The 27,693-nt window shown below is 39.1% G+C and overlaps 1 protein-coding gene across 1 annotated transcript; it reads left to right on the top strand.

Annotated features, from left to right (window-relative positions):
- The first annotated feature begins 361 nt into the window (after window positions 1–361).
- On the top strand, window positions 362–27,555 carry SP4 (Sp4 transcription factor). Its single transcript, XM_010399051.4, has 6 exons — window positions 362–777; window positions 1,452–1,552; window positions 2,032–3,580; window positions 22,156–22,384; window positions 22,616–22,815; window positions 23,885–27,555. The coding sequence occupies exons 1-6, from the start codon at window positions 771–773 to the stop codon at window positions 24,130–24,132; spliced, it is 2,334 nt and encodes a 777-aa protein (XP_010397353.1). The 5' UTR covers window positions 362–770; the 3' UTR covers window positions 24,133–27,555.
- Window positions 27,556–27,693: the final 138 nt, after the last annotated feature.

Here is a 27,693-nt window from a genome sequence, read left to right as displayed (position 1 = left end):
CCCGCGCGCTGTCAGTTACGAGTGCGCGAGACGGGCGGGCACCACCGGGTTGGCCGGCGGCCGCGCGCGGCCCCGCCCGCCCCCTCGCCGGATTCGCTGGCGACCGGGGCGCGCGCGCCGTCAATCACCGGCCCGAGCCGCGGCGGGACCCGGGGCTGAGGGCTCGGCCTGGCCCCGCCCCGCCGCGGCCGAGGCTCCGCCCGCCGCCCGCCCCTCGCTCGGCGCTGTCAAGCCAGCGGCGCGAGCGCGGAAGCCCGGGCCGCCCGCACGCCCCCGCCCCCGCGGAGCGCGCGCCTCTGCGGCCACGCCCTCTCCCGCGCGGCGCGGACGGGCAGAGGACCGGGAGGAGGAGGCGGAGGAGGAGGCAGAGGGCCCTGGGCCGCGGCCCGCCCCCGGCCCGCCCCCTGTGCCTGCGGCGTGGGGAGCCGGGCTGAGGCGGAGCGGGGCGACCGAGGGGCCGGCGGCTGGGTTCGATTTCCTGCTCAGTGGGCGTCGTTTGGGGCCCCGGCGGGCCCCGCCCCCGCACCGCCCACCCCGGCCCCCGGCTGTCACTCAAGGCGGCGGGCTGAGGCCGGCGGCAGCGGCGGGCGGAGAGAAAGGCAGCTACGCCACAGCCCAGCGGCGGCCATTCGTGGAAAAATAGGCCGTCCCGCTCCTCCCAGCTCCGGCTGCGACCGGCCTTCTCCCCGCTACCCCCACCCCACCCTCCGCCTCCTCCTCCTCCTTCTCCTCCCCCCTAGAGCGGCGCCTCAGCGGGGCATTAATGCGGGATGAGCGGTATGTAACCCCCTCCCTCTCTCCCTCCTGTGCACACCCCTCCCTCCCTCCGCTCCTCCCTCCACCCTTCATCGCCCCTCTATCCCGCCCTCCCGGGTTCCCCCTTTTCTTCCCTCTGTTCTCCCCCTTCTTACCCCGTTCTTCTCTCGCTGCCCCTCCGCCCATCCGTGCTGCTTCCTCTTATGCCCCCTTTCTTCTCTTCCTCTCCTGCCTGCCCCTCCGGCTTGCCTCCTCCGTACCTCCCTCCTCCATTCCCCCTTTCTTCGCTAACCCTCCCTCCTGTGCACATCCCTCCCTCCTTCATTCCTCTTTTCCTCCCTCTTTCCCTCCCATGCACAACCCTCCTCCTGCCCCCTAAAGCATCGGCGGCCACTCAGTGGCCGTCGATGCTTTAGGGGGCAGGAGGAGGAGGAGGGTTGTGGGTGGTTTTTTCCTGCTGTCTCTGGGAGAGGAAACCAAACCTCCCCTTTCTGGGTGTTAACTCTCCAGCCCCCATGGGTTGGGTTTCAAACCACGTTTCTTAGGACTCGTTCTTTTGTAATAATGATTTGTACTGTTGTTTTTATGAAGAGGCAAAAGCAACAAGCTGGGAACCAAAAAGGATATGCTCGTAGATTTTGTTATTGTATAAATGAAGGTGAATAATTAACCTGTTACACTTGATATTTTTGCAGATCAAAAGAAGGAGGAAACTATGCCCACAGAGGGAGAGAAATCTCCCGAGGCAGAGAATAACAACAATAATAATAAAAAAGGGAAAACTGGAAGCTCACAGGTAAAGAACACACACCCGAATAGGGAAGTGCCCAAACTATTAGCATTTAAAATTAAATATTCAGCTAACAGCATTTCCTGCTCAGGGCATCTTTCTTTGGGTTGGATGAAACACGGTTGGGTGCAATGTTTTTACTGCCTGGACATGTTTGTTTGATTGGATTTTGCAGTGATCAGCTGCTTTCCATGTAATAGAAGCATTTAAAATTTTTTTTTCTTTATTTTAAGGGGGAAAAAGGACTGAAATAAGGATGCAGTTGAGGTGTTGGCGGTCACATAATCACTGATAATTAGGGACTTTTAAGGACATGTTTAAAGATTATTTACTGCAATTCATACTTCCTTATTCAGAGCTGTATCATATGCAGAAGCACCTTTTTTTTTTTTTTGGCTTCCTGTGCAAACCTTAATGCTGTCTTCTGATGGTTCATACTTGCACTCTTCTCCTGAATCCTGTCTGTTTTCTCTTTTTATGGATAGGATTCTCAGCCTTCACCTCTTGCTTTGCTAGCAGCTACTTGCAGCAAAATAGGAACTCCTGGTGAGAATCAAGGAACTGGACAGCAGCAGATTATTATAGACCCAAATCAAGGTTTGGTGCAGCTTCAGAATCAGCCACAGCAGTTGGAATTGGTAACAACTCAGCTTGCTGGAAATGCTTGGCAGCTCGTTGCTGCTGCTCCTTCTGCTTCAAAAGAAAATAATGTTGCTCAACAAGGATCTTCTGTTGCCTCAAGTGCAGCAAGTCCCTCCAGCAGTAACAATGGAAGTACATCTCCTTCAAAAACCAAATCGGGCAATTCTTCTACAACGACCCCGGGACAATTCCAAGTCATTCAAGTACAAAATCCAAGCGGTAGTGTCCAGTACCAAGTGATTCCACAGATTCAGACAACAGAAGGTCAAATCAATCCATCTAATGCTACTGGTCTACAAGACATACAGGGTCAGATTCAGCTTATTCCTGCAGGGAATAATCAAGCTATCCTCACAACTGCAAACAGGACAGCTTCGGGAAATGTTATTGCTCAAAACCTAGCAAATCAGACAGTTCCAGTCCAAATTCGGCCTGGTGTTTCCATACCGCTGCAGCTGCAAACTATTCCTGGTACTCAGGCGCAAGTTGTAACAACGCTACCTATAAACATTGGTGGGGTAACCCTGGCGTTGCCTGTGATTAACAACGTTGCCACTGGAGGAAGTTCAGGGCAAGTTGGCCAGTCTACTGAGAGTGGAGTTTCCAATGGAAATCAGCTGGCGTCTACACCTGTCACTTCCGCCTCTGGTAGTACCATGCCAGAGTCTCCTTCCTCATCTTCCACCGCTACAACCACTGCCTCAACATCTCTGACTAGCAGTGACACACTGGTAAGCTCTGCAGAAACAGGCCAATACACAAGCACAGCAGGCAGCAGTTCAGAGCAGGCGACTGAAGAACCTCAAACAACTGCTACGGACTCCGAAGCCCAGAGCTCCAGTCAGCTTCAGTCCAATGGACTACAGAATGTCCAGGATCAGTCAGGTTCCCTTCAGCAGGTCCAGATCGTAGGGCAGCCTATTCTGCAGCAGATACAGATCCAGCAGCCTCAACAGCAAATTATTCAGGCCATTCCTCCACAGTCATTTCAGCTCCAGTCAGGGCAGACTATACAGACCATCCAGCAGCAGCCTTTGCAGAATGTTCAGCTGCAGGCAGTGAGCCCAACTCAGGTGCTCATCAGGGCTCCAACTTTAACACCATCAGGACAGATCAGCTGGCAAACTGTGCAGGTTCAGAATCTGCAAAGCCTTTCAAATCTTCAAGTTCAAAATGCTGGGTTACCTCAACAACTAACCATTACCCCTGTGTCTTCAAGTGGTGGCACAACCATTGCCCAGATTGCTCCGGTGGCTGTTGCTGGTACCCCCATCACTCTGAATGCTGCCCAGCTTGCTTCAGTACCTAATCTTCAAACAGTAAGTGTTGCCAACCTGAGTGCTGCAGGTGTTCAAGTTCAAGGAGTTCCTGTTACCATTACCAGCGTTGCGGGTGAGTGGTCTGACATAGTTTTGGGTTTTTGCTTGTTTGTGGGCTTGTTTTGTTTTGTTTTGTTTGAGGTGGTTGGTTGTGGCTTTGGTTTGGGTTTCTTTTTATTGTTACAAGAATACCAGATGGTTTTAGATAAATGCTTTTTTTTCAAAATTTTCTGTAATAAACATTAAACCCTTAACTGTGAGGAAATATCTTACACTTCACTTACCAGTAAAATTCAGATTTTAAAACAGCTGATATTTTTGCTAAACACTGAGTTAATATTACCAGTTATGTTAATTGAAATGGAACTGTTTGTATTTGATAAACTATGCTTAAATGATTCTGTCCTCCATCTTACTAAAGACCTGTAGGCTCCAGAAGTGAACATGAGACTTTACTATTAGAGCTTTGATATGTTTGAAAAACAACACGAAAAAGCTTTTTCCAACCAGTCAGTATTGCTAATCTCTTTTTAAGGTATGTAGAATGAGAAGTGACAGTATGTAACCTGGGTTATCTTGTTTCCTGGCATGCATTCATATGGAACTACTCGTTGCATTCTGCACTAGTTCATAAAGTTTGAGTTCTGCAAAGAGATTGAGTGGAATAAGGTGTGCTTGCACATAGCATAGTTTCTGTGGCTTGCTTTAGAACAAATAATAAAACCAACTGGTGACTGTACTTCAGTACTTGCTGCTAAACTTTTGATATGGACTGTGAAATGCCTGTTTGATTATGCTGGTCTGTGCAAGGTCTCTGTAGTGTCTCACAAGGACAACTATGTAAAATTTGCCGACTTTTAATGTTTCAGATAAAACTTGATTTAGGTAGGAGTTCTTTTTGCCAGCTTGATAGCTACTTACCTAAGCTTGGGTTTATGTCATAGAAGTAAAAATCTTTTATTGTAGTAGTTACAATAAACTCTTCTTAACAACAGCCTGACTATCAGCACAGGTTTTTTAGTATAAAACTGTAAGAAAAAGCACACTGTGTTTAACTGCTGTCCAGTCTGCATAAGCAAACATTAGTATCATATTAATTCCTAAATGGTCTGGCTTTTTTATAATCATATACTAAGATGAGAAATGTTTCACTGGGCAGAAGATTGTTCTCTTTAATTGAAATGTTTTTGAGGAGACTAAACAGTTCAGTAGAAAGAAATTTGCTGTTGGGAGAATTTAGTCTGCTGTGGTACTTAGTGGCACTGGATGGCATGTTGCTATACTAAGAGCTGAGTTAGATGCACTAAACCTGGCTTGTTTAAGGAGTGTCACTCAAACTTTAATCTGGGTAATCAGAAGTAAAATCTTGACCTTGTGTTTAGCTGTAATGGTTCAAAGAGAAGTTTTGGTTAGCTATAGCTGTGCACCTTGCTATTTACCTTGGAACACTTTTTTTTCTTGATGGGAAGGTGCTGGTTGACCATTTTCTTAGATAGAAGTCTGTACTTTGGTAGGGGGCTCTTTGCAGGAAGCCTGCTTTGGGAACAGCCTAGATTTGGGGCTGCAGGAAGAACCTTTCTGCATTTAGGTTTTTTCTCTGCTTACTTATGGTGTACTACTGTTTAGTACACACTAGCAGGAATTAGAGCAAGAGATTCTGAATATATTCTTTGTTGGTTATATTGACCTTACCTGTGCTTGCATATGATGTCTTTTGGAAAATGAAGGGATTGAGATTGGTAACTTGAGGATGAAAGAAGGGGAATGAGTCACAAGAATGGTCCTGGACAAGCCAAGCCTTAGTCATACAGTGTTTGTATGTTAACTAGACTACATTTTGTGACCACTGAATTCCTCTTCACTGTGCCCACTCTCTCCCGCCCTGCTCCCAGGAGGCCTTATGGCTGTTTCTATAATTTTTTTGGCAGCAGTGAATCATAGAAACATAGAATAGTTTGGATTGAAGGGGACCTTTAAAGGTCATCTAGTTCAATCCCTCTGCAGTGGTCAGGGGCATCTTCAACCAGACCAGGTTGCTCAGAGCCCCATCCAACCTGGCTTTGAATGTTTCCAGGGACGGGGCATCCACCACCTCTATGGGCAATCTGTTCCAGTATTTGCCTCTTTGTAAAAAACCCTCTTTCTTATGTCTAACCTACACCTACCTGCTTTCTTCTTAAGGCCATTCCCCGTTGTCCCATCACTACATGCTCTTGTAGAAAGTTCCCCTCCAAGTCTCTTGTAACCCCTTTAGGTATTGGAGGGTGCTATAAGATCTCCCCAGAGTCTTCTTTTCTTTAGACTGAACAACCCCATTTCTGTCAGCCTTTCCTCATAGGAGAGTTGCTCCACCCCTCTAAGTATTCTGACATTTTTTTCCTTTCCCTAGTCAACAAGGTATTATTTTTTCCCCAAGACTTGATGTTACAGAGAAGCAACAAGCCGTGTGAATGCAAGAGACTGGTAGTAATTTCCTTCTCTTGCTTATCTCTGCTTCTGTCCTGTGAAACTTCCTGATGCTACACTCTGGGAATGGGAGATGTGGTAGAATGGAAAGGAAAGTGAAGAACATGATGTGCAGTCCTTAATGCTGTATTAAGATTCCAAGGAAAGAATGGTTATGAAATAGAAAATTGCGAATATGCTAAGATACAAACTTTGCTTGCCACTTAAAAAGAATAAGCTGACTTGATCAGGGCTGTTAACTTCCTCAGGTTTGCTGGTTTTTATTTGAAATGTTTTTTGTTTGTTTTTTTTGTTGTTGTTGTTATTCCCAGGCATCATTGCAGGAAACCTTTTGAAAAAATAAACAGCTCAGCTACCTCAATATCTGCAGACTGGTATTTCTTTCCTGCAGTACCTGAGCTTGCCAGTGTGAAGTGTCTTGAAAATAAGCTGAACTCTCCACAAGTAGATCAATCACCACAAATGAGCAGTAGAAGTTAGGTGTTAGAAATGAGCTGTATGGAGGATGTCCAGAAGATATTAAGGAGAAGGCTGAGGGAGGAACTCATCCCATGCATTGATTCAGGTGCTCTAACTTTGTTAAGGAAAAGAAGTTACTTTGTCCTTCAATTAAACCCCTTCAATCAAGCCAGCTGAGTTTCTAGGAAAAAAACTTTAAAAATCACAATAAAAAATCACAATAAATAAATGTTTTTGTATTTGTGTCATATTTCTGTTCCATGTACAGTGGTTTTCCTAGTTATTTCCACAGGGAGATATTTAAACACTTCTTTTTTCTGTAGTTTTTCAGTAGTAAATGAACTAGTAAAGCAAAAAAATACTTAGCTTAAAATTATAATGGAATTGTTAATTTATAAAAATTTTTGAGAAATGGGGGGAGTTGTGTTTTTTGTGTTTTGGGGGGGGTTTGTTGTTACTGCTTTGTCAAATGGATTCTAAACTCCAAAAGAGGAAAATTTCACATTGAGAAGAAAAACATTAAAATCTTCTGGTAAATACTATACTTTGGTTTACCTTTCATAACCTTTGTTACTGAAAGTCTACTGTAAACCTAGCAAGACGTATAAGTGTGTTTGTGGTTTTTTGTTGTGTTTTTCAGTTAAGAGTTCAAAAACTGATCCTGGTAAGTACCATACTTTGAGTTGTATGTTGCGTGTGGTCAAAACAGAGGACAAAGCAGAGAAGTTCTTGCATTGTTTTGCTTTCTGGCCTGAGGGAAAACTTCAGTGTCAATGGTGAAAAGTATTATTTTACTCTGAGAGTGACTGAGTACTGACACAGGTTGCCCAGAGAAGTTGCAAATTCTCCATCTTTGGAGATATTCAGAAACTGTCTGGACATGGTCCTGGACAACTTTCTGTAGGTGGCCCTGCTTGAGCAGAGTGATGGGACCAGATGCCCTCCAGAGGTCTCTTAAAGTCTACACCAATCTGTGATTCTGTAAAATTTTATTGAGGTGTATAAAGTGTCAGTCAAAGGTATAATTAAATGTACAGAAGAAAGTTTTAATCTTCTCATCCAGTTAAGTTTCTGAGCATTAAAACCAGGTCTTTAAACAGTTGTTTAATTAAGAGGTAGTCAAACAACAGGCTACATAAAAACCACTGTTTGCTCAAACATTCACAGGTCTGCTAATACCTGCCTTGCTAAGGGATCAGGACCTGTCATAGCCTTTTACCAAGCTAGTTCTGTACAAAGTATTTCTTCTGTGCTCTGTCAGTTGTTCTGCACAAGGTTCCCCTTGGAAGGGGATAGCCTAGAATGTTACAGGTGGCAACTTCCTGAATTTAGCCCCTGTGGTCTTGGGGACAAGCAGATACTGCAGAGTACCCTTGCCTTTTTTCAAGGCTTCTGCTGTGAGAGTTGCAGATGCAAGTTCAAAGGATTCCTGTCCCCAGCCCCTTTTTAAAATAAGGTATCTTTTGCCTTTTCAAAGCTTATTTTCAGGCTCTTTGATTTGTCTAGATGTGTTAGTTGACAATATAAGGGACTATGTGAAAGGAACTGATTTTAGTACTAGTTGATTCTAAGAAAAATAAACAGTTAATAAAATTGTTTCCTTTTGATAGGCTAAGTTGTTTTGTCTGTTTGGTTTGTTTTGGTGTTTTTCTTTTTTTCTTTTTATTTTTTTTGGGTGTTTTTTTTGTTTTTTCCCTCAGAATAATTCCCTCTTTTTTATGAGGAAAAAAGTAATAGATCAAACTCATATCTACCTTAATTATACATCTTAGAGTAATATTGTGGCGTGATGATGGAGGTGTTTGCACCATACAAAAGTGAATGAGACGATTTTGTTTTAAAATAGTGAAAAATGTTATTTGTATTTTATGTATACTTGTTCCAAGCATTTTTTACTTGCTTTAAGCAAAAGTCATCAGATTCCATCACCTTGCAACACAAGTTCTGGGCAGTTTCTTGAAGATGAGTGGTGACATGGCCTGAATTATGGGGAATATGGAATTCATCCACCCAAAATAACCTGGAGCAATGACTTCTGTTCAGTGGAACAGTCTGTTGCTTGGAAATAGTACAGCTGGAGAGTTTTAAGTCTTTTGTAGGGGTGTGCTGTGGGCTCCGAACTAGTTCTTAATGACAGTGAAATTCAATGTCAAGTGTTCTTATTGGGGTACTTAAAAATATATAATGAGCCTTGCCCTTCTGTTCCACACTCTGTAATAATGTGAGCTACTAAGGCATTTCTCTCTTTGGCCAGATACTCTCATGTCACTGTGACTAGTAGTTATGTAATTTGTCAGTACCTTGAGGTCTCCTGGTTTCTTGTGCATTTTCCCAGGTGTCTGCATCCAGCTTCAGCCTGTCTTCAAGGCTTTCTCTTCCCTTTCCCTCTTTATTAACTCTTCTTGTGTGACAGTCACTAGTTTTAGGACTTGCAGTTCAAAGACTCAATATATTGTTTAGACATGACTGTCATTCTGGGTCAAAGTTTGATGAGGACTTTGAAGCATTCCATCAAATTCTTTAAACAGGAAAAAAAAGGATTAACTGTATGTCCCTCAGGAACAGTGACTGGAAAAAGGGAAACATCACACCAATTTTAAAAAGGTAGTAAGTAGGCCCCTGAGAATTACCAACCAGTCAGCCTCATCTCTGTGTCTGGTACGATCATGAAAGACACATGCAAGCTATGTCCAGGCACGTGGGTACAGAGGTGATTAGCCACAGCCAACATGCTGTCCCAAATGTACACCACACATGGCTTCACAAAGCACAGATCGTGCCTGAATAATCCAGTGGCCTTCTGTCACAGAGGGACTGTATCAGTAGGTAAAGGAAGAGCTGCTGACAATAATCTACTTCATCTGCCATGACTTATGTTAGGGTTTTTGACATAGGCCCTCACAGTAGCCTTGGAGAGGTACAGATTTTTGTGGATGATAGGGAAGTAGCTGGATGGTCACATTCAGAGTTGCCCTCAATGATTCAATCTCCAAATGCAAATCAGTAGTCAGTGATGTCCCTCAGGGGTCCATACTGGGACCAGTACTGTCAGTGTCTTTACTAATGGCGTTGTGTGTGCCCTTGGCAAGTTTGCAGATAGCTCCAAAATGAGTGGTGCAGTTGATGTGCTTGAGGGAAAGGATGCCATCCAAAGGGATCTTGGCAGGCTTGGGAAGTGGGCCAATGTGAACTTCATTGTACTTCAGCAAGGCTGAATGAAAGGTCCTGCTCCTGTGATGGGAGAGTCCCTAATCTCAGTGTAGATTGCATGATGAAGTAATTGATTGAGAGCAGCTCTGTGGAGAAAGATTTGGGGATATTAGTAGATGAAGAATGGGATATGTGCTGGCAATGTACACCTGCAGCCCAGAAAGTCTATTGTATCCTGGGCTACATAAAAACAAACAAAGGCCAGTAGTTCATGGGATGTGATTCTCTCCCTCTTTGCCACTGTTGTGAGACCCCATCCATAGTAGTGTGTCCAGTGCTGGAATCCCCACTAAAAGACAGACATGGATCTGTTAGGTCCAGAAGAGGGCCATGAAAATGATCAGAGAGCTGAAACACATCTTGTATGAAGATGGGCTGAGAGAGCTGGGGTTGTTCAAACTGGTGAAGAGAAGGCTCTGGGAGACCTTACTGCAGCCCTTCAATATACAACAGGATCTTGTCAAAAACACTTTTTACCATGACCTGCCCACAGTAACAGCACAAGGGGCAGCAGTTTTAAGATGAAAAATTGTAGGTTTAGATTGGACATAAGGAAGAAATTCTTTACTCTGAGGGTGGTGAGACACTGGAACAGGTTTTCCAGAGAGGTTGTAGATGCCCCATCCCTGGAAGTGTTCAAGGTGAGGTTGGGTAGGTCGTTGAACAGCATGATCTAGATGAAGATGTCCCTGCCCATGGCAGGGGGACCAGAGCTGCATGATCTTTAAAGGTGCCTTGTGACCCAAACCACTCTATGATTCTATGAATATAAGAATCAAAAGTGTTTCTAACCCTGTCTCATGCTGACTGCAGGTGATGCATACAACAGTGCTCCGATTCTCTTCCCACCGTTCAGTCATCTGCATCTTCCTGAGCCAAATATATAGATTTTTTTTAACAAGTTTAATAATTCTTGATGGATTTATTTTCTCTGAATTTGTCCATTCTGAGTCTGCCTAATTTTTTTTATGCATTCAGTATTTGTCTGCAATATATTGTGTTTTAATTGTTGCATAAGACACATTTTTATGAATGTTCTTAAGCTCCTCTATTAAGAAAACTTAAAATACCTGATTAATCTTCATACTACTCAGAGTCTTCTGTTACTCTCTATTACATATGGTGGATTTTGAGGGAGGGGAAGGTGTTTAGTCTAAAGTCCTAGAATATTACATTTACGTTGTTGAATGAAAGAAAATGCCTTTTTGTGACAACATATATCCTGTGGGGCTCCTCTCGTGTTAATGTAATAGTGAGTATGTCAAGAAACAGAACTCAGTAAGTGGTGTAGCTAAGCAAAGAGATGCCTGTAGGTGGTAAAAAGGTGAAAAGGGTTTAAAATAGCCACATTACATACAAGCAAACTGGCAAATATAAACACCAAAGGTCGAAGTCAAAGAAGCTGAAAGACAGGGGTTGCATGATTTTTTTTTTTTTTTTTTTTTTAAATAACATGCAGTGTTTTCCTGGATGTTCACCGACAAGCAAGATACAACAAACATCTTGAAAGAAACAAGGTGCAAGCTGTGGAATCTGTAGTAAAAAGATAAGTACAGAGTACTGAGCTGTATTAAAAGAAAACCAAAACAACAAGCAAAAAAAGGAGTCTGTCTTAGATTTTTTTTTACTTCATAGTGTGTGACTTGGCATTCTGAGAGTGTAGATGGGAGGAGTATAGAAATGTAGCATACTTTTTCCAAAATCATGAAAGGTCACAACTGTTCTCAGGTTGCCTTGAGCTGAGAATTGTTGCAGAACCACAGTGTTCTGAATATTATAGTGCTGGCATCCTTTTCAAATGTTTCAAAGTAATTACAGGGGAAGCATTTAGTCTTCTAATGACAAAATTGCTTTGGTTATGGGATTTTCTTAAACTGAAATTCAATACAGTGGCAGAAACAGTTTAACAACAAACTGTGCCGGTGAAAACAAACATTTGCCATGGTGATGGTAGCATAAAAATAAGTGTCAATATACTGTTCCTGAACTTGATGCCTAAGGGATCTGCAATCTACCTCTTCAGATAAATTGCCCATGGAGAATAACCTGGTAAATATGCCTCAGTAAAACAAGTCTTTTCTGACTGACCTGTGAGTAGCAAGGTGTGACTTCATCATTACTTCTAAAATAAAGTGGTAAGGCGAACCATTTCAAGTACCAACTTTGCTCATAATTGCCAGGTGAAATAGGTTTATAATGAGCTATTTCTATGCTATAAACTTCAAGAAGAAAATGTAAGCTTTAAAGTCTTCAAAGAACAATGTTACCAAAGCTGTGTTTCCATGTTAGATTATGTGTGTCATCAATACAGATGCACTCTCTTGAGAATATTGGGTTTTGCCATCCCCTCTCTCACTCCCTATTGTCAGAAATCAGAGTGTATAGAACAGAAAATGAATTGGTTAAGCTTTCTTGTTCATAAAATGCCAAGTAAGTGAATTGAGTGATATGGCACATCTTCAACAGCTTCATAGTATTTTTTTCTTTTTTAAAGCATACCTAGATCTGCACTAAGCCAACCTCCTTGTTCTTCCACTACCACCTGTGAGGGAAAGACAGGAAGCATATTCAAAATTTCATTTCAACAGCTTCCTCCCTGTAACTTAAATTTTGGAGTACTAAGCTTCATGTGATTTTGGAGCTAGTAGATGAAATAAATCAATTCTTACTGGTTTTATATATTAAAAACCTTTTAATAGCAGTGATTTTTGAAAAAGCTAACTATATATGAAATGTGATGTTGTGTTCTAAGAGGAATATTAATTTCAAGGGAAACAGAGTTATTATTGGGGGTTGCCCTGTGGAGAGCCAGGAGTTGGACTTGATGATGCTTGTGGGTCCCTTCCAATTCAGCATGTTCTCTGATTATTGAAAAACAACTCTTTTTTCAGTGGTCAATAATTTTTAATGGATAATTTAGTTAATAAAAGTTGCTTGATTTATATGCTATAGCATAGTAGCTTTGGAAGTAGTCAGGACTGCATAATAAAGTATAATTTTTATAATTAATATTTTGCTCTGGTTATGACCCTTTCACCAAAACAGTAGCTCTGGACATCTGTAGTCTCTTGAGAAATGTAGCATCAGAGCACATGCTTAGGTTAGTTTGGGGTATGGTTATACAGTTACATTGATTTCTGTATGCATCCTCTCCTAACAGTGGAGTTTCCACTGATGTTTAATGCTGCTGAGAGTTGATAGCAGTCATACACCTTGATCAGTTGGTCATCGGGAAAACTGTGTCACCCCAACAAGCATATTTAATCTTCATAGGTTGGCAGACTAGTATTGTTTTGTTGTAAAGAGAGAATTACCAGTTAAGATCTTCCTGCCGAAAAAGCCCTTGAGATATATGTTAAGTACAAGCCTGAGTTTCCTTAATTATAGTTTCAAGTGATGATGTGACCAGTTTTCCCTTGAGAAAAATACTGAAGTTTTAGAAATATGGGCCTTGATTTTCTTGTTTCTTTGGTCATCAGGAAGTAACTGACAAAAGCATGAAGCTTTTCAGTTTGTTCTGATCCAAAAAAACAAGACTAGGTAAACAGTTTTACAGGGTTAACAGTGTTACAGAAAATGTCAGAACTTTTTTTGGTTTGGATCTTACAGATTTATGTGGCCCTTCTTTTGTGATTCTATGATACGTAGTTTTGTTGGTCCTTGCCTGATGAAGGCTATAACAAAGTTTCCATTTTTACATCTTTAATAAACAAATTTGTTTTAATATTGGTCAGCTTATTCACCTGTAGGCTGTTAATAAAACCAAAACTTGTGGCTCACAGTAAGTTTAGTCTTACACAGTAAGATATTTAAAAATGGTTCATGAATATTGGTTTTTTCCTGATAATACCCTTTAAATTCCTTTTAATCACCTTGCCATTTTTTTTTTTGCACATTTACTTTTATCTTGATCAATATATATTTCATATAGCCAAAATATTTACTTCAAGGACATTCATGAACCTTCTAGTCAAGTGTAAAATATGTAAGCTGGCTAAAGCATAGTCCAAATCCCATAACACCCAACCAGAAAAGCTCTCCGTCCTACTTCGCAAAATCCAAATAGCATACTGGAATCTTAGCTTATATTTTTTCATGTTAGCCTAATGCTGTCCTTTCAAATTCAGTTATTATTACTTCATGGCAATACTCAGAAATTGAATGGGGATGCAAAAAATGACACTTTGAGTGTATGGTTTTTTTCCATATGGCAGAAGTGTGTAAGACAGGTATTTGATTTTTGTTTTGTTTTGGGATTTTTGTTTTTTTTTGTTTCAGTTTGTCAGGTGTTGAGCTCTGCTAGTCAGACTGTGGAGACTGACAGTCCACAGGTTTCTTTCTAGTCCTATCCCTGTTTAAAAGTTAGGGGGAAGAGTTAAAGGAAAGAACTGGGCCACATTCTGTTGTGGCTATAAGCTGTAGAATAATCTGAGAATTGTGCAGGGGGATGGGGGAGAGGGAGATGTTCCATAAAAGTAGATCTAAGAATCTCAATTTCTTACATCTGCTACGAGTTTCCATGTAATATGTCTGATACTTTGCAGCACAGCTGTTGCTTGAGTTTTCAATTGTTGCTCTAAGTTTCAGTGTGCAGGAAACTACTGGTGTTCATCTGAAGGGAAGTGTTCTTGGACACTCACCCTAAATATGATTTTCTTTTTGACTATTTATTCAATGATGATGAAAATTAAGAGTTTTTTGGAAGGGTCTCTTTTCTTTAGTACAACAAGTTATTTTTCTGATTCCATCTCCTTCTTTAGAATACTTAATAAATTAAACATATTTTCTTTTCATTTGAAGTTACAGTATCCAAAACAACCAGAGACATTGCCATTTGGTTGTTCAAGACTAAATTTTGTGAAACTGTAGCTCTGTGTTTGATGTTTATATTGGTTTTGTATGGGTCTTTCTGTGTTGTATTTGTGGTAGCTCCTTCCTATGTTTAGTAAAGTAATAAAAAATAAACTTTCTTTCAGTTTAATGAAAGGTGCTACCAGCCGGGAAAACTTATTTTCTGGCTCAAAGTGCTGGAGTGCCCTCAGGTTGTCCTAAAGCACTAGAGTAAGGCCTTCCATTTTTAAAATTAAAGTAACTTGGTGAAACTTCTGGGGCCCTGGTTTTGTTTTGTGTTACCAATATGATTCTTGCACTAAAGGAAACAGACTTCATTTTTTTTAAGATGCTTAAACCCCTTAAACTTTATTGCCTTAAATTTCACTCTTGAAGTGGTACTTTCAACAGAAGTTAAACTTAGTTATTATGCTGTTCGGTAATTTTTTAACACACTGAGAGTTAGGAAGCTTTTGAAGAAGAGTATAACAAGTTCCTACAAATCTTGACAAAGTTAGCCATGGACAAAAGATACAAACTTGCTGCAGTGCCTCTGTAGGAGGTAGAAAAGACGGATGTCTATTTGATGCTGCAGTTTGCACTGGAAACTTTCTGCTTGTAGTAGCATCTGGACACAACGTTGTGATTTGTGATGACCCAAATTTCCTGTAGTAGTTGGGTCAATCCAGTTCTCCTTATTCCAAAGTGATCTTCTCTACAGAATGTGTGGGTCCCTTGTATCAATGGTTGCTGTTTGTGTTCTGGGGAATTCTTCTTTTGTCACATATTGTTTCTTCATAAATCTTTATTAACCACTGCTTAGAAGAGAGAGCAGAATTGTCAGCATACTGCATCATCTTCTGTGTAAATATTTAAATTCAGTGTTGTCTTCGCATAGATGTAATTTTAAAATATGATTTGTGCTTCTTTCTTCAGCATGAAACCTCCTTTGTAGTAGATTTTTTTTTAAAAAAAAAAGAGGATCTCTAACTATATTGACACTGGCTTTTAAAAAATGTTTAAATCTTGGCTATATCTTAGTCAAAGCATTATATTTTATTATATTATATAGACATGTTATTATAAGCATATTGTATTATAAATCAATATATAAAGTATATAGATATTATCTTATTATAAATTACTGTATGTCTTTGTGGAAAAAGAATATTAAAGGATGTTTTCAAGCTTACCGTACCTGGTGTATGCAGGGCAAGGTAGGATGAGAAACTTCTTTTCCCCATTGCTTTGCATCAGTGAGTTGTCAATGGGTGAGTTGCTGCATCAGCTCTGATGCCTGTAGAGCTTTGGAACTCTGCAGGCTGTCTTGTAGTAATATGCATTGAATTATGGGTGCTAACTACAGCCTTCTCTTTGCTTTCTAGAATATGCAGTTGAACAAATTTTCTTTTTGGCAGCATTAGCCGCTGTGGCTCTAGGTACATTTTGCAAAGTGTTTCTCAGATTTTGCAGTAAGGTGCACCCTACTGAGATAACTCTCTCATTGATGCTCTCATCTTTTGGACTACTAAACATTGGTTGCACAACAGCAACCGGAAGTATATCAAATTTTTTTGGAGGAACTATGTACCAGAACTTTGAAGTGTCCTTTTCTTAGTCTTAAATTTCTTTTCTTTCCAAGATCCAATTTTCTAATGCTTTACTCTCATGATTTGTGTAGATCATTAAAGTCATTTTCTTTCCCTTCTCCCCTATTTGCCTCAGAGAGTAGTCTTTCTTGCTTGCTACTTCAGATGAACAAGAATAGGAAAGCAGGTATAGTGTGTGGTAAAAGGAAATTGGTTTGACTTATAATGGATGGCCAAGCCTAATAACCAGTGGTCAGTCACTCTGTAGAAAAGTACTTTTTAGGTACCGTGCATTAGCTTTCTTAGATAATTCAAATGCTGTTACAGTTTTGCAAATTAATTTTTAACCAAAAATGTGATTGATACATGTGTGTGTATTATTTGGCTTCATAGTAGTTACTTAAAGTTGTTGAATTTTCTTGCATGAATGTGTTACAAACTCATGCAGGGGAAAATATATGTGAGTTTTAATTGCTAAGATGCAATTTTACTGCAAAATTGGAAAGCTGACCAAGTGATACTGAAGAGTAAAGGATGTGCAATCATAATCCTGTATCTTGTGTTAATAAGTAATGCGTTTACTTAATGGCTTAAATGGGAAAGATTAGTGACTAAGATCATGCAGGTTCTTCTATTTGAGAAGCTTAAAAATTTTCTATTCTGTCATAATCATATTTGTAATATTGCAATAAGTGAGACTCCTATTGCACTTGATTTGTAAAGTAAGTACTATATCAGGTTTCCTTGCTGTTTGCATTTTGTCCTGTGGTCAAATAAATGGTTACTATCCCAAAGCAAGAGAGAACTTAGGCCTAAGAGGAAATTAAGTGCAATTGAGTATCAGTGTTATTTTGTATCAACATTATTTTGTAACATTCAGTTGGACCTTAACTTTATATTCTGACAGTATGTACAATAAAGCTCAGTCATACACAAGTTCAGTGATGATTTTGTTAATCAAGATATTTCACAATTTCAGAAATCATTATTAAAGAAATCATGGGAACTTGAGAAAACTTTTTCTCTTCCAAAAGCAGGTGTCAGTGTGCAGTGACTGCTTTCACGACTTGTACAGAATAACATAGATGAACTGAAGTGTGACTTTGTTCCCTCACGTAGTGATTTGTTTAGACCTCTTTCTGAAACCTGTGCTGAAACATGAGAGCTCTTGTTACTGAAAGGTTTGATTATGAATGGCAAAGTGTAGTGATATCAGGTCTTGTGGTTTGGAGTATGTCAGGAAGAAGCAATGTCAAGTGATCTCATGATTGTAGCAGCATTTCTGGAAGGCTTTAAATAGCATTTAATGCCTCTAGTAAGACAATGAAAGGAATATTTTTAATAAGCCTTTTTTTCTCCATCTAGAAAGTGTCAAGAGATCATTCTGTTCCTGTATGGATAACATTATCTCAACCACCTCTTTTTAGAGCAAGCAGGTTTGTTGGGTTTGGGTTGGTTTTTTTTTCAAATAAGAAGCCAGTTTATACCTAGATCCTCTCAACTGAAAAATCCTCACTATTTCAAGCTTCTAGAAGTTGCCCTCATTTAATTTAGTAGGCTGCTGACAAACTCATATCAACATTTAAGTTTTCTCAGTATCTTTTCTTTGGTAGATATGATGTAAGAAATAATTAAATTCTCTTATCTTCCCTTTATATTCCCTTTATTTTTCTTCCTCTTTAATACTTACTAAAGTGTTTCGTGTGTAATACAAGTGATGTAAAAGTTAAAGCCCCTAGGGATCCATAGAATTCTAGTATATAGTTTAAAAAAATCCCATACAACTCAAGACTATAACAAAATCACTTTGAGATTTTGGGCATGTTCTGTCAGTTGTTTCGTGAAATTTTTTTGATTTTTCTTCAGGAGAAAAGATATGTCAACTGGTCTAAAATACACTCCTATTATTCTCAAAGAACAAATACTTTTATGTTTAACAGCTTTAAAATGAGAATAGATACATTTCTACCCTGTGTACTACTTGTGTGCTAGCTTGTTAGGATGCTCTCTCAGGAGTTCAAAACAAAAATTTAGTCCAGTAATTATGTTATTGAACTTCCCAGTGCTTTCTGATAGCTATGTAAATCTCTGACAAAGAATATTTATCTTATATGTGTGCTTTCTTCAGTTATTCTTTTACCTCAAAAAATTAGATTTGCTTATTGAATGGTGTGGCCTGGTGCTTCAAATAAGGCAGTATTTATGATATTTTGAGAGCTTCAGAATCTTCTGTTCTGAATTTAGTAAGTGGAATTCAAGGGAAGGGAGTTTAAAATAGTGACTCCATGAGACTAATTTAAGGAAGAAAAATCAACATTCTTATTAGAAAATGTTACTACTAGTTAATGCTATCTAAAGAGCAGTCATCTAATTACTGTTTAGCTGAAACCATGTGGGGAATGTAATTGTCTGCCTCAGCAACCTTATTTGGCATTGTCTCCTTTGTATTTTTATTGTCATTTTTACAATTATTGTGAAGAATTTCTACTCAAATGTGTCACTGTATTATGTTTAATAAATAGGTTAGGGTGGTAGCTCAGTAGTGTGTATCCTGTATTCCAGGATATGCCCTGTCCTCACATGGGAGAAGGAGAGTTCAGAACAGGTGAAGTGTGCGTCAGCAGTGGTACTTGATATTCTGAAAAAGTATCAGAAGACCCTTGTGTGGTTGGTCATCTCATGATGACCAATCTCATGTCACTTGGACAAAGAAAGTTGGTTCATACTGAATCAGCAAAATAGATTGGATTTTTAGAAATGCTGAACGGGCTTCTCTATGAATGTGGATTGGGCATATCCTAGATCTATGTCCTGGATATTGGCCAGTAGTCATGGGGTGAGAAAAGTAGTCATCCTCCTCAGGGTTCAGATGCCTCAACTCACATCTTACTTCAAAAGCCTTGGTTTGGCAGCCCAGGGAAAGGTTGCATTGAAACTTGAGTAACAATTCAATAAAATCAGAGAGAAAGAGATAATTATCCTCTTCAGCTGAGTTCTGACCGCAGGCTGATTAGGTCTCAGGACTTCTTTGCTCCAGTAGGACTTTTTGACATAGATGGAGTCATCCCTTCTAACAGACTGCAATAAAAAAGTATAATTCTTAATAATGTACTCAAAAATGTGACTGATAATGAAAATAGAATAGGAGGCTGCAGTAGGCCACAATATCTGTTGTATCTTTAACTTTTGTAGTGATAATTCACAGGCTCTTCATTTATGTTGCTGCTCTGTGAATTAGAGGAGTTTGCACCTTGGGTATGTTTAACAGATGGAGAGTGGATTGTGCTCTGCAGAAGACTACACATTGAGCAAGTTCTTCCTTTTCATTTACTTTTGACTCACCAGAAAGTGCAACTGGTTTTCAACACAAGCAATCACATTATCATATTAATATTATCATATTAGGATAAGCATTAGATATAAAAAAAATTATTAGCCTTTTTTTGACTTTGGCTATTTATAGCACTTAGTCAGTGTTTCAACAGCTTAACAGCCTAACAAGGCGTTGCCCCATTACTAGCATTTTCTTTGGAAGCTCTAGTATCATCTTCAGCCATTGATAGACCAAAGTACTTGATCCTACTCTTTGCATTTTTATCATGATGTTCTTCTTACCCTGTCATATTCTCCCTCAAGGATTATCATGAGTGCTTTTCTTTCCCATTAAAGTATGGGAAATAAATATATTTCCAGTACATTGCTATTCTGAAAAGAAAGACTTTGTTCTCCCCTAAACATGTGGGGACTGCACTCAAGGTTAAGCCTGTAATTATTTTTCCTTTGCTGCAGATAGCAGAATTCTTTTAGAGTTTTTTTGTTTGTTTTACTATCTGTCCAACAGCAAGTAGGGTTCAAACACTATCCCTTATGGGCTTGTCCTTGCTCTTTTCAGAGAACTGAAAACTCTCAGCATCTGTCAGTATTTATGGCCTTCTTAAGAGGACAAGGAATTCATGTTTTTTCATATCTAGACATATCAGATGCAACTTCCCGTCATAAGCCGAGGGAGATAACTGGAAAGATTTGGTCAGTGCTTCAGATGAAAATAACCTGGTAGTGACCTAGGCAGAAAACAGATTTATTCTATTTCATGTAGCCAGCAGTGGCCTTTAGGTGACAAGTCAAGTCACTTTGGGAGGTTCTCTGTATATTGTGTTCTTCAGTACTAACCTATCTGCCTGTGTGTGTTGGTGTTAGGTGGTGTGTATTAGGTTTCATCTCTGGCTGGTAGCATGGTGTTACACGAGATGGACTGTCCAAGCATCTATTGCCCCTCAGCAATCATGGGAACAAAGTAGTCATTGTCCCATGCTGGGTTGTGTGTTAGCTCACTCAGTAGCTGGGCAGTTTAGGCTTCAGAGAGAGCGTTCTTCCCAGTCTTATCCCCATTGGTGGTGTCTGTTATGGATGCTGCAGAAGTCACTAAAACACTTTAAAATCTCTCTGATTCATGTTATCCCCGAGGAATTTTTATGTTTTAAATGAATGCTTCAATACTGAGGACTTTCAAGTCTTAAAAGATTGTGTTCTGCTCGCCTGTTACTATTTTCTTATTGAGAGAGTGTATTTCCTTTAGTTTCACAGTTGTATGAAGGCACTGAATTTTTGAAAATGGCAGTATCTAATTATATTTTGTCCTGTTACTGGCAGGGCTGGCATTCAGTGTTGTCATATTGTGACTGGAAGTCATATCTCTGTGTCAGATTAGGTTTATTAGTGTATTTTCTAGGACTGTATAATACCAACTTTTAAAATAAACAGAGTAATATTACTCTGCTGTTCAAGAAACTACATTTCTTACATATATTGGAATAGTTTCTTTTGCTTTAGTATCAAGACAGCAATCCAGATTTCCTTAGATCAAGAAGATCAATGAGATCAATGGACTTATGCAATGAAGCTGAATTCTTCATTCATCAAGTCAGTCTTAGATTTTCATTTGATCCCTTCCCTTGGGAGGCTGTTCCAGTGATCAGCTACCCTCTCAGTGAAGAGCCTTTTCTTACTGTCCAACCTGAACTTCCCCTGGTGCAGATTCATGCCATTCCCTCATGTCCTATCACTGGTCACCAGAAAGAGGAGAGAGGTGAGCAGCACCTCCCGCTCCACTGCCCCCCTTGAGGAAGGTGTAGACTGTGTGGAGGTCACTCCTCAGCCTTCTCCCAGCTGAACAAACCAAGTGACCTCAGCCGCTCCTTGTAAGTCTTGCCCTCGAGACCTTTCATCATCTTGGTCCCCTCCTCAGGGCACACTCTGATAGTTTGATGTCCTTCCTACATTAAGGCACCCAAGCAGCACAGAGTGCTCGAGGTGGGGCTGCAGCGTGCAGAGCAGGGCGGGACTGCCCTCGAGTCACTGCCCTCGCTTGGCTCACTGCACTGTGCTGGGTGCACCCCGGGACACAGCGGGCCCTTTCAGCTGCCACGGCACACTATTGACTCACGTACAGCTTGCCATCAACCCAAACACCACATCTCTTTCCCCAGGGCTGCTCTTGCTACTTGTCCCCCTGTTTGTACATCTAACCAGTATTACCTCATCCTGGGTAAAAATCCTGCAAAACACCAATCCCAAGAAAATTTTGGTATGTTATCTTGCTCAAGTCTAGTCCTAAGTTTCTTTTTCACTGCAAAAGTTCCTTTCTGGCTCAATGTTGATTCAAGGCAGATTGTAAGAGAAGTGACAATTCTCTAAGTGCCATAAAGCACCTTTTTAATTAGCTAATTGTAGTTTTCTGAATGCAGATACAGTTCAAAGGTTATTAGAGAGACATTAATTGGCAATTGACTGAACAATATTTCTGTGTAAAATTTTATCTATTTCAGCTTTTAAGAAAAAGAATACATTTGTTAAACTAGTTAATTTTTCTTAGTATCAGTCAGTAATTTGCAGTCTTGTGCTATTTTAATAACGAATTACATTAAACAGGGCTAGCAGGTAGGTAGTGCTTCAGGAAAAGGCTGGATTTAATATTTTGTTTGTGGCTTCCCTTAACATTAGGTGGATTTTTGTCTTATAAAATGTATCAAATTTATTTGGGCATTTCACTTCTTGAAATGACTAATAAAAGGTACAAACAATTTTTATTTTACAGGTCAACAGCAAGGACAGGATGGAGTAAAAGTACAGCAAGCCACAATAGCTCCTGTAACCGTAGCAGTAGGTGGCATTGCTAATGCAGCAATTGGTGCTGTTAGTCCCGATCAGATAACACAAGTTCAGCTGCAACAAGCTCAACAAGCTTCTGACCAGGAAGTGCAGCCTGGCAAGAGACTGAGAAGAGTTGCCTGCTCATGTCCTAATTGCAGAGAGGGAGAAGGAAGGTAAATGTAACTTTTATCAGTATATATTTAAGCATCTTATCACAGCTTGCCTCATTTGGGAGTGAAATTGTCCTATATTGCCTTGGTTTTTAATGCTTTCGATTAGAAAGTACATTTGTGTGGACTTCTTTAGATGGGGATTAGAAAATCTATTAGCATGAAATGTTTCTCCTAATAGCTGGTAACGTTTTAGAATATAACTACTTAGCTGTTTAAATATGATATTTTTAGAGGCAGCAATGAGCCAGGAAAAAAGAAACAGCATATCTGCCATATTGAAGGATGTGGAAAAGTTTATGGCAAGACATCTCATCTTCGAGCACATCTGCGCTGGCATACTGGTGAAAGACCATTTGTATGCAACTGGATTTTTTGTGGCAAGCGATTCACAAGGAGTGATGAGTTACAAAGGCATAGAAGAACCCACACAGGTTGGTTATCCCTCTCTGTAGCCATAGTACAGCAAGTCTGAATCACAGTGGCCATAGTTAAACAATGGTGTCAAGGTTCTCACTAAGTTACCTGACAATTACCTGTAAATGCAAATAAAGTAACTTTAAAACAAGGAAGTGGTAGATTGCAGTTTTCATTAATTTAAGCTGACTGTGAAATCATATAAATAAAAAGGGATCTGTTCCAACTGTTCTTTTGTATGTGGGCTAGAAAAAGATGACCATTTCATCACAGATAGCTGGTGTACATTAGCTCGTGCTTGATCTAAATGTAACAAATTAGGTCAGGCATGTAGGATTGGCCATGGACCACGGTTATTGTTTCCTCACTTGGATTAGCTCAGTCCTTAAGAAATTTACTAACTTAGTCCGTACATTAGATTTGGTCTTCCTGGGAAGTTTCCTGGAGTTTCAAGTGGGAACTGATAGAGCAAATTCTCTTAACAGTTCAGAATGGAAAAGTCAACCTTTCAAAAGCTGAAGATTTTATCAGCCTTTTAACTGATAAAATTTTTTTAGCTCCTCCTCCCCCAGCTTATAGCACCTGGTGTCTAAGCACTAATTACATTTGAACAATAACAGGACCTTTTATGTATTGAATTTATCTCTCTTGCTGTAGATTTCATACATCTTCATGGAGCATTGGAATTCATGTTTTCAAATTCACTTCCCATCACTGTAATCTAAATAACAAAAGTATTCTTGAAAAATGCTACCAAGTTGTTCTGTGAGGGCTTTTGCCTCCCTCCCTCTGGTAGGTTTGTGGAAGTTTATGAAAATTCTCAGGTGTCCTGAAATTCCAACTTTTCACCAGATAATCACAGCATAGCAAATATTTGTTGAGAACATTTCAGTAGTGAAGAGTAGATTGCCAAAAGCCTGTGACTGAACAGAACGCACCTGGAAATGAGTCAGATAGAAAAGAAAACATTGTGTCCTTTTAAAGACACTTTGGATGTTGAACAGAATAGGGTGAGATTCAAGTAATCAAGCAGTGTTCAGTGCTCTCTTTCAGTAACATTTTGGTTTTGTTCTTATTTTTAAAAAGGTGAAAAGAGATTTGAGTGCCCAGAATGCTCTAAAAGGTTTATGCGAAGTGACCATCTCTCGAAACATGTCAAAACTCATCAGAACAAGAAGGGTGGTGGAACAGCCCTTGCTATTGTTACCTCAGGAGAACTGGACTCTTCAGTTACTGAGGTTCTTGGTTCTCCAAGAATTGTCACTGTTGCTGCCATTTCTCAAGATTCAAACCCAGCAACCCCTAACGTTTCAACAAACATGGAAGAATTCTGAAAGGATCATTTATATGGACACCTAGTGCTGCACTTAAGTTTACATACCTTTCAGGATATGGAAGTGGGCTGGTAAAGTGGATTACAGAGCAGGAAATCTTTTTTTCAGTCATGACTTCTGTAAGTGTTCCAGGTTGGAGGGTCAGCATGGGAAGTGTACACCGGTGCAACAAGACAAAAATTTCAAAAATACAAACAGCGCAAATTGATGACTGGATAAACAGATGGAGGAATAATATTTCCATACTGTACTTTTTTAGTTATATGTCTGTATATTCTGTAATGATTTTAAGTGAACTTTACCCCCCCTATTTTAGCACTGTATGTTAATGTGTTTATAAAATCAGATAGTATCAGTGTAAAACTGGGTGGACCTTGACTAGGATTAATACCATTTGATGAAGGCACTTTGTTTTTAAGATAAATTTATAATATTTTCATGAGAGCATCCTTTTCCCATAAGGCACAGCAAAATGGAATACAGGATGAACAACAGTGGATATATTTTGGGTTTTTGCTCAGTCCATACAACACATCAGTTAATTTTGGCCATCTTTTCTCAAGTTTTGGAATTATTCCAATAGCAGCTGGGTGATGCATGCTGCAAAGTGATTCTGAGGTGGGCCTCAGATTAATTCTGACTACTACATTATAGTAGTGTGTATAAACGACAATCAGTGAGTTCTAATTCCTCTCTTCATGTGGAGAGCTAGGGTTACGTAGAATTAGTGTAAACAGTAGGAAAGATAAAACCATAGAAGGATATTAACATAAGATTTACAAAAGTAATGGTATCTTTATGTAGAACGAAAAAAAAATTGTGTCAATTTTTGGTAATTCATTTCATTTTGTATTTCCCTGCCCATGGCAAGGACGATCTTTAAGGTCCCTTCCAACCCAAACCATTCTGTGGTTCGATGATTCTGTATTTTAAAACATCGGTGGCCCATTTTTTAACTCATAGATAACTTGAATCTTAAAAACTCGACCTTAGGTGTTTGAATGTTTTAATTTTGTTAGAATTCATGGAAATTAATCAGACAATTGAGTGTTGTAGCTCATTCTCCAGTATCTCCTCTCTGTAAATACTAGTTTATTATGTTGTGGTTAATGTGCTGAGTTCTTTGTGCTTTGACTTAATAGCCAAAGAAAAAAACTAATTTTTTAATAAAAAAAGAAGCAAGTAAACACTTTCTCTTTTCCCCTAAATATTACTGTCTCTTTTTTCTCTTCAAGGATAATATGAGGGCTGGTAATAAATATCTGTTAGCTATCAAGTCTTATATTGAGCCTCCAACCATAAAACAAACTGGGAAAAGAGAAATATTGTTATCTTTTTGGGACATGACTTCTGGTTTCAAAGCTTTGGTTACATTTTCAGATGTGACAGTGAATACAGAGAAAATGTAAAATAAAAAAAAAGAAAAAGGAAGAAACAACAAAAATTGCATTTTCTATGTGAAAATTCCAGTAGGTACAAGGAGGAAAGATGGCCAAATATTTCATACTCAGGATTTTTAATTACTTCCCCTAGGCATAAATGTAACCTTTTACATCTACAGTCATTTGTTAATAAATTCTCATGACCAATTTTTAAGGAGATTTATACACCAAAATATTTTTAATGTAACTAAAGGAAGTACAGTGCAAGAAGAATAAGGCATTTTTCTTTCACCTGCAAATTATGAAAGGAAGAATCTGTGTGGTAGCTGTTGGTTTGCGAGACATAACAGGTACCCTGTGCGTTCCCTAAAGAGCATATACTTCTCATCTGAACAATTTATCAATCTTGTGGTGTTTTCTGTATTTTTGAAGCAAAAGAAATACCATTGTTTACACTGTGTACACTTTAGGCCAGCCCTTTGTAGCAAAATACTAAGCTGAGGGTATTTTATACTTTCAGTTTACATAAAAAGCTTTGAGATTAAAGAAAAACAATTTTACACTGTGGTTATAAATTTCAAGTTTCTTAAAGCTTTTTTAGACTTGTAACAGAGTCTTTAAATTTTAGTTGGGTTTTGTACATTATTTTGTATATTTTATTTAAAGTACTCTTAACTGATGTATCTGGATTTAAAACATCAGAATCAATTAGGTGTTACATTTAATACAGATGAACATTAGGTAGTATTAACTGTTAATTTTATTATATAGGAAATGAAACGTCAAATATATATTTTATCATTATGCTTCACAATCAGTGCTCTACATTACTTTATGCAAAGAAGAACTTTCCTAATGTTAATATCATATTTCCTAAAAGTTAAGCGTTTTGTAAACTGAATTTACAAGCATTCTGCACAACCATTTCATATGTAATTTTTTCATGCATACTTACGTATGCAGATAGGAAACTGAAGTAATTTTTAATCTGCAATGAATCCCTATTATAGATGTATCCAAATCTAAATCTGGTTGGCTTCATAGCATCTCAAGTACATTAACTTGTGTTAGCAGGTGCACATTTTACCGCTGGAATTAGAAACATTCTGCCAGTCTGTTCTGCATCCCATTCGGAATCCACTTTTCTGTCTTAAAAGGATCGTAAATTTCAATGTCCTTTATTTGACTCAGTGGGATATAGCTGTTGTAAGTAATAGGGCACAGATGTGCAGTAGTATCTTGTTTAATGGCATTTCACTGTTCATTCCCTTTGCCACCATTAACAATTTTGCTTTATTGTAATTATCAGTGCAAAGTGTATTTACCATGGTAGAACTCCAGTGTTAGAATAGTTTTTTTCTTACAATATACTTTCTTTGATTAGGTTTGTGTATGTGTTGCCGATTACATTAGCAATTGGTGTTAAGTCATTATTTATCACATTCTTTCACGAGAGCAGTAATAAAAGTGTGTAATCTAGGAGAAAAAGTTAATTTGTCAAAGTTAAGTAAGCATGATGTTTAGGTCCTATTTTTCAATTTTATAACTGTTTTATTGCAACAATATTTGTATTTAAGTCTTCATTTTAATGCCTTGTGGTGTTTTTTTATGCATGTCACTGAATTGTCATCCCGCAAGAATTGATGTGCAGCATAGGGTATTAAATCTACATAATGATTTTGAAACAGAAAAATAGTTGATGGTAAAAATGTAAATGTTTTGCAAAAATTCCTTATAAAAAAAAGTTTTGTAGTAATATTTCACTTGTAAATTTTTCTAAAAAAAAATGGAAAAGGAAAAAAATGAGAGTAACGTTTCCCCACATCTAGAATTTAGAAATTAATTCTGCCAGCAAAGCCTGTAAGGCATTAATCTGACACTTTTACAATGCTGATTTGTATAATTTTTTGGTGGGTTTGGAACTAAAATCATGTACAAGTTGTTGCCTGCAATAACATTTTGCAAGTAACCTATTAAAATTCCCTTGAGTTTAAAAGGTTTCTTCATTTAATTGCTTACAATATAAAGCAGCAATAAATTATGTTTGTGTGATAATCTGTTCATCAAGGAGAACACTAGAAAACAAATGCTTCTCAATGGGGAAAGGTTGGCAGCAGCTTCTGGATTTATGTAATTAAGACCTGTACTTGCTGGTCAGCGTTTCCCAACTGGCAGACTC

This window comes from Corvus cornix, chromosome 2, assembly GCF_000738735.6.
Source record: "Corvus cornix cornix isolate S_Up_H32 chromosome 2, ASM73873v5, whole genome shotgun sequence".
NCBI classification, from domain to species: Eukaryota; Metazoa; Chordata; class Aves; order Passeriformes; family Corvidae; genus Corvus; species Corvus cornix.
This window is presented reverse-complemented; position numbering and strand designations above follow the sequence as displayed.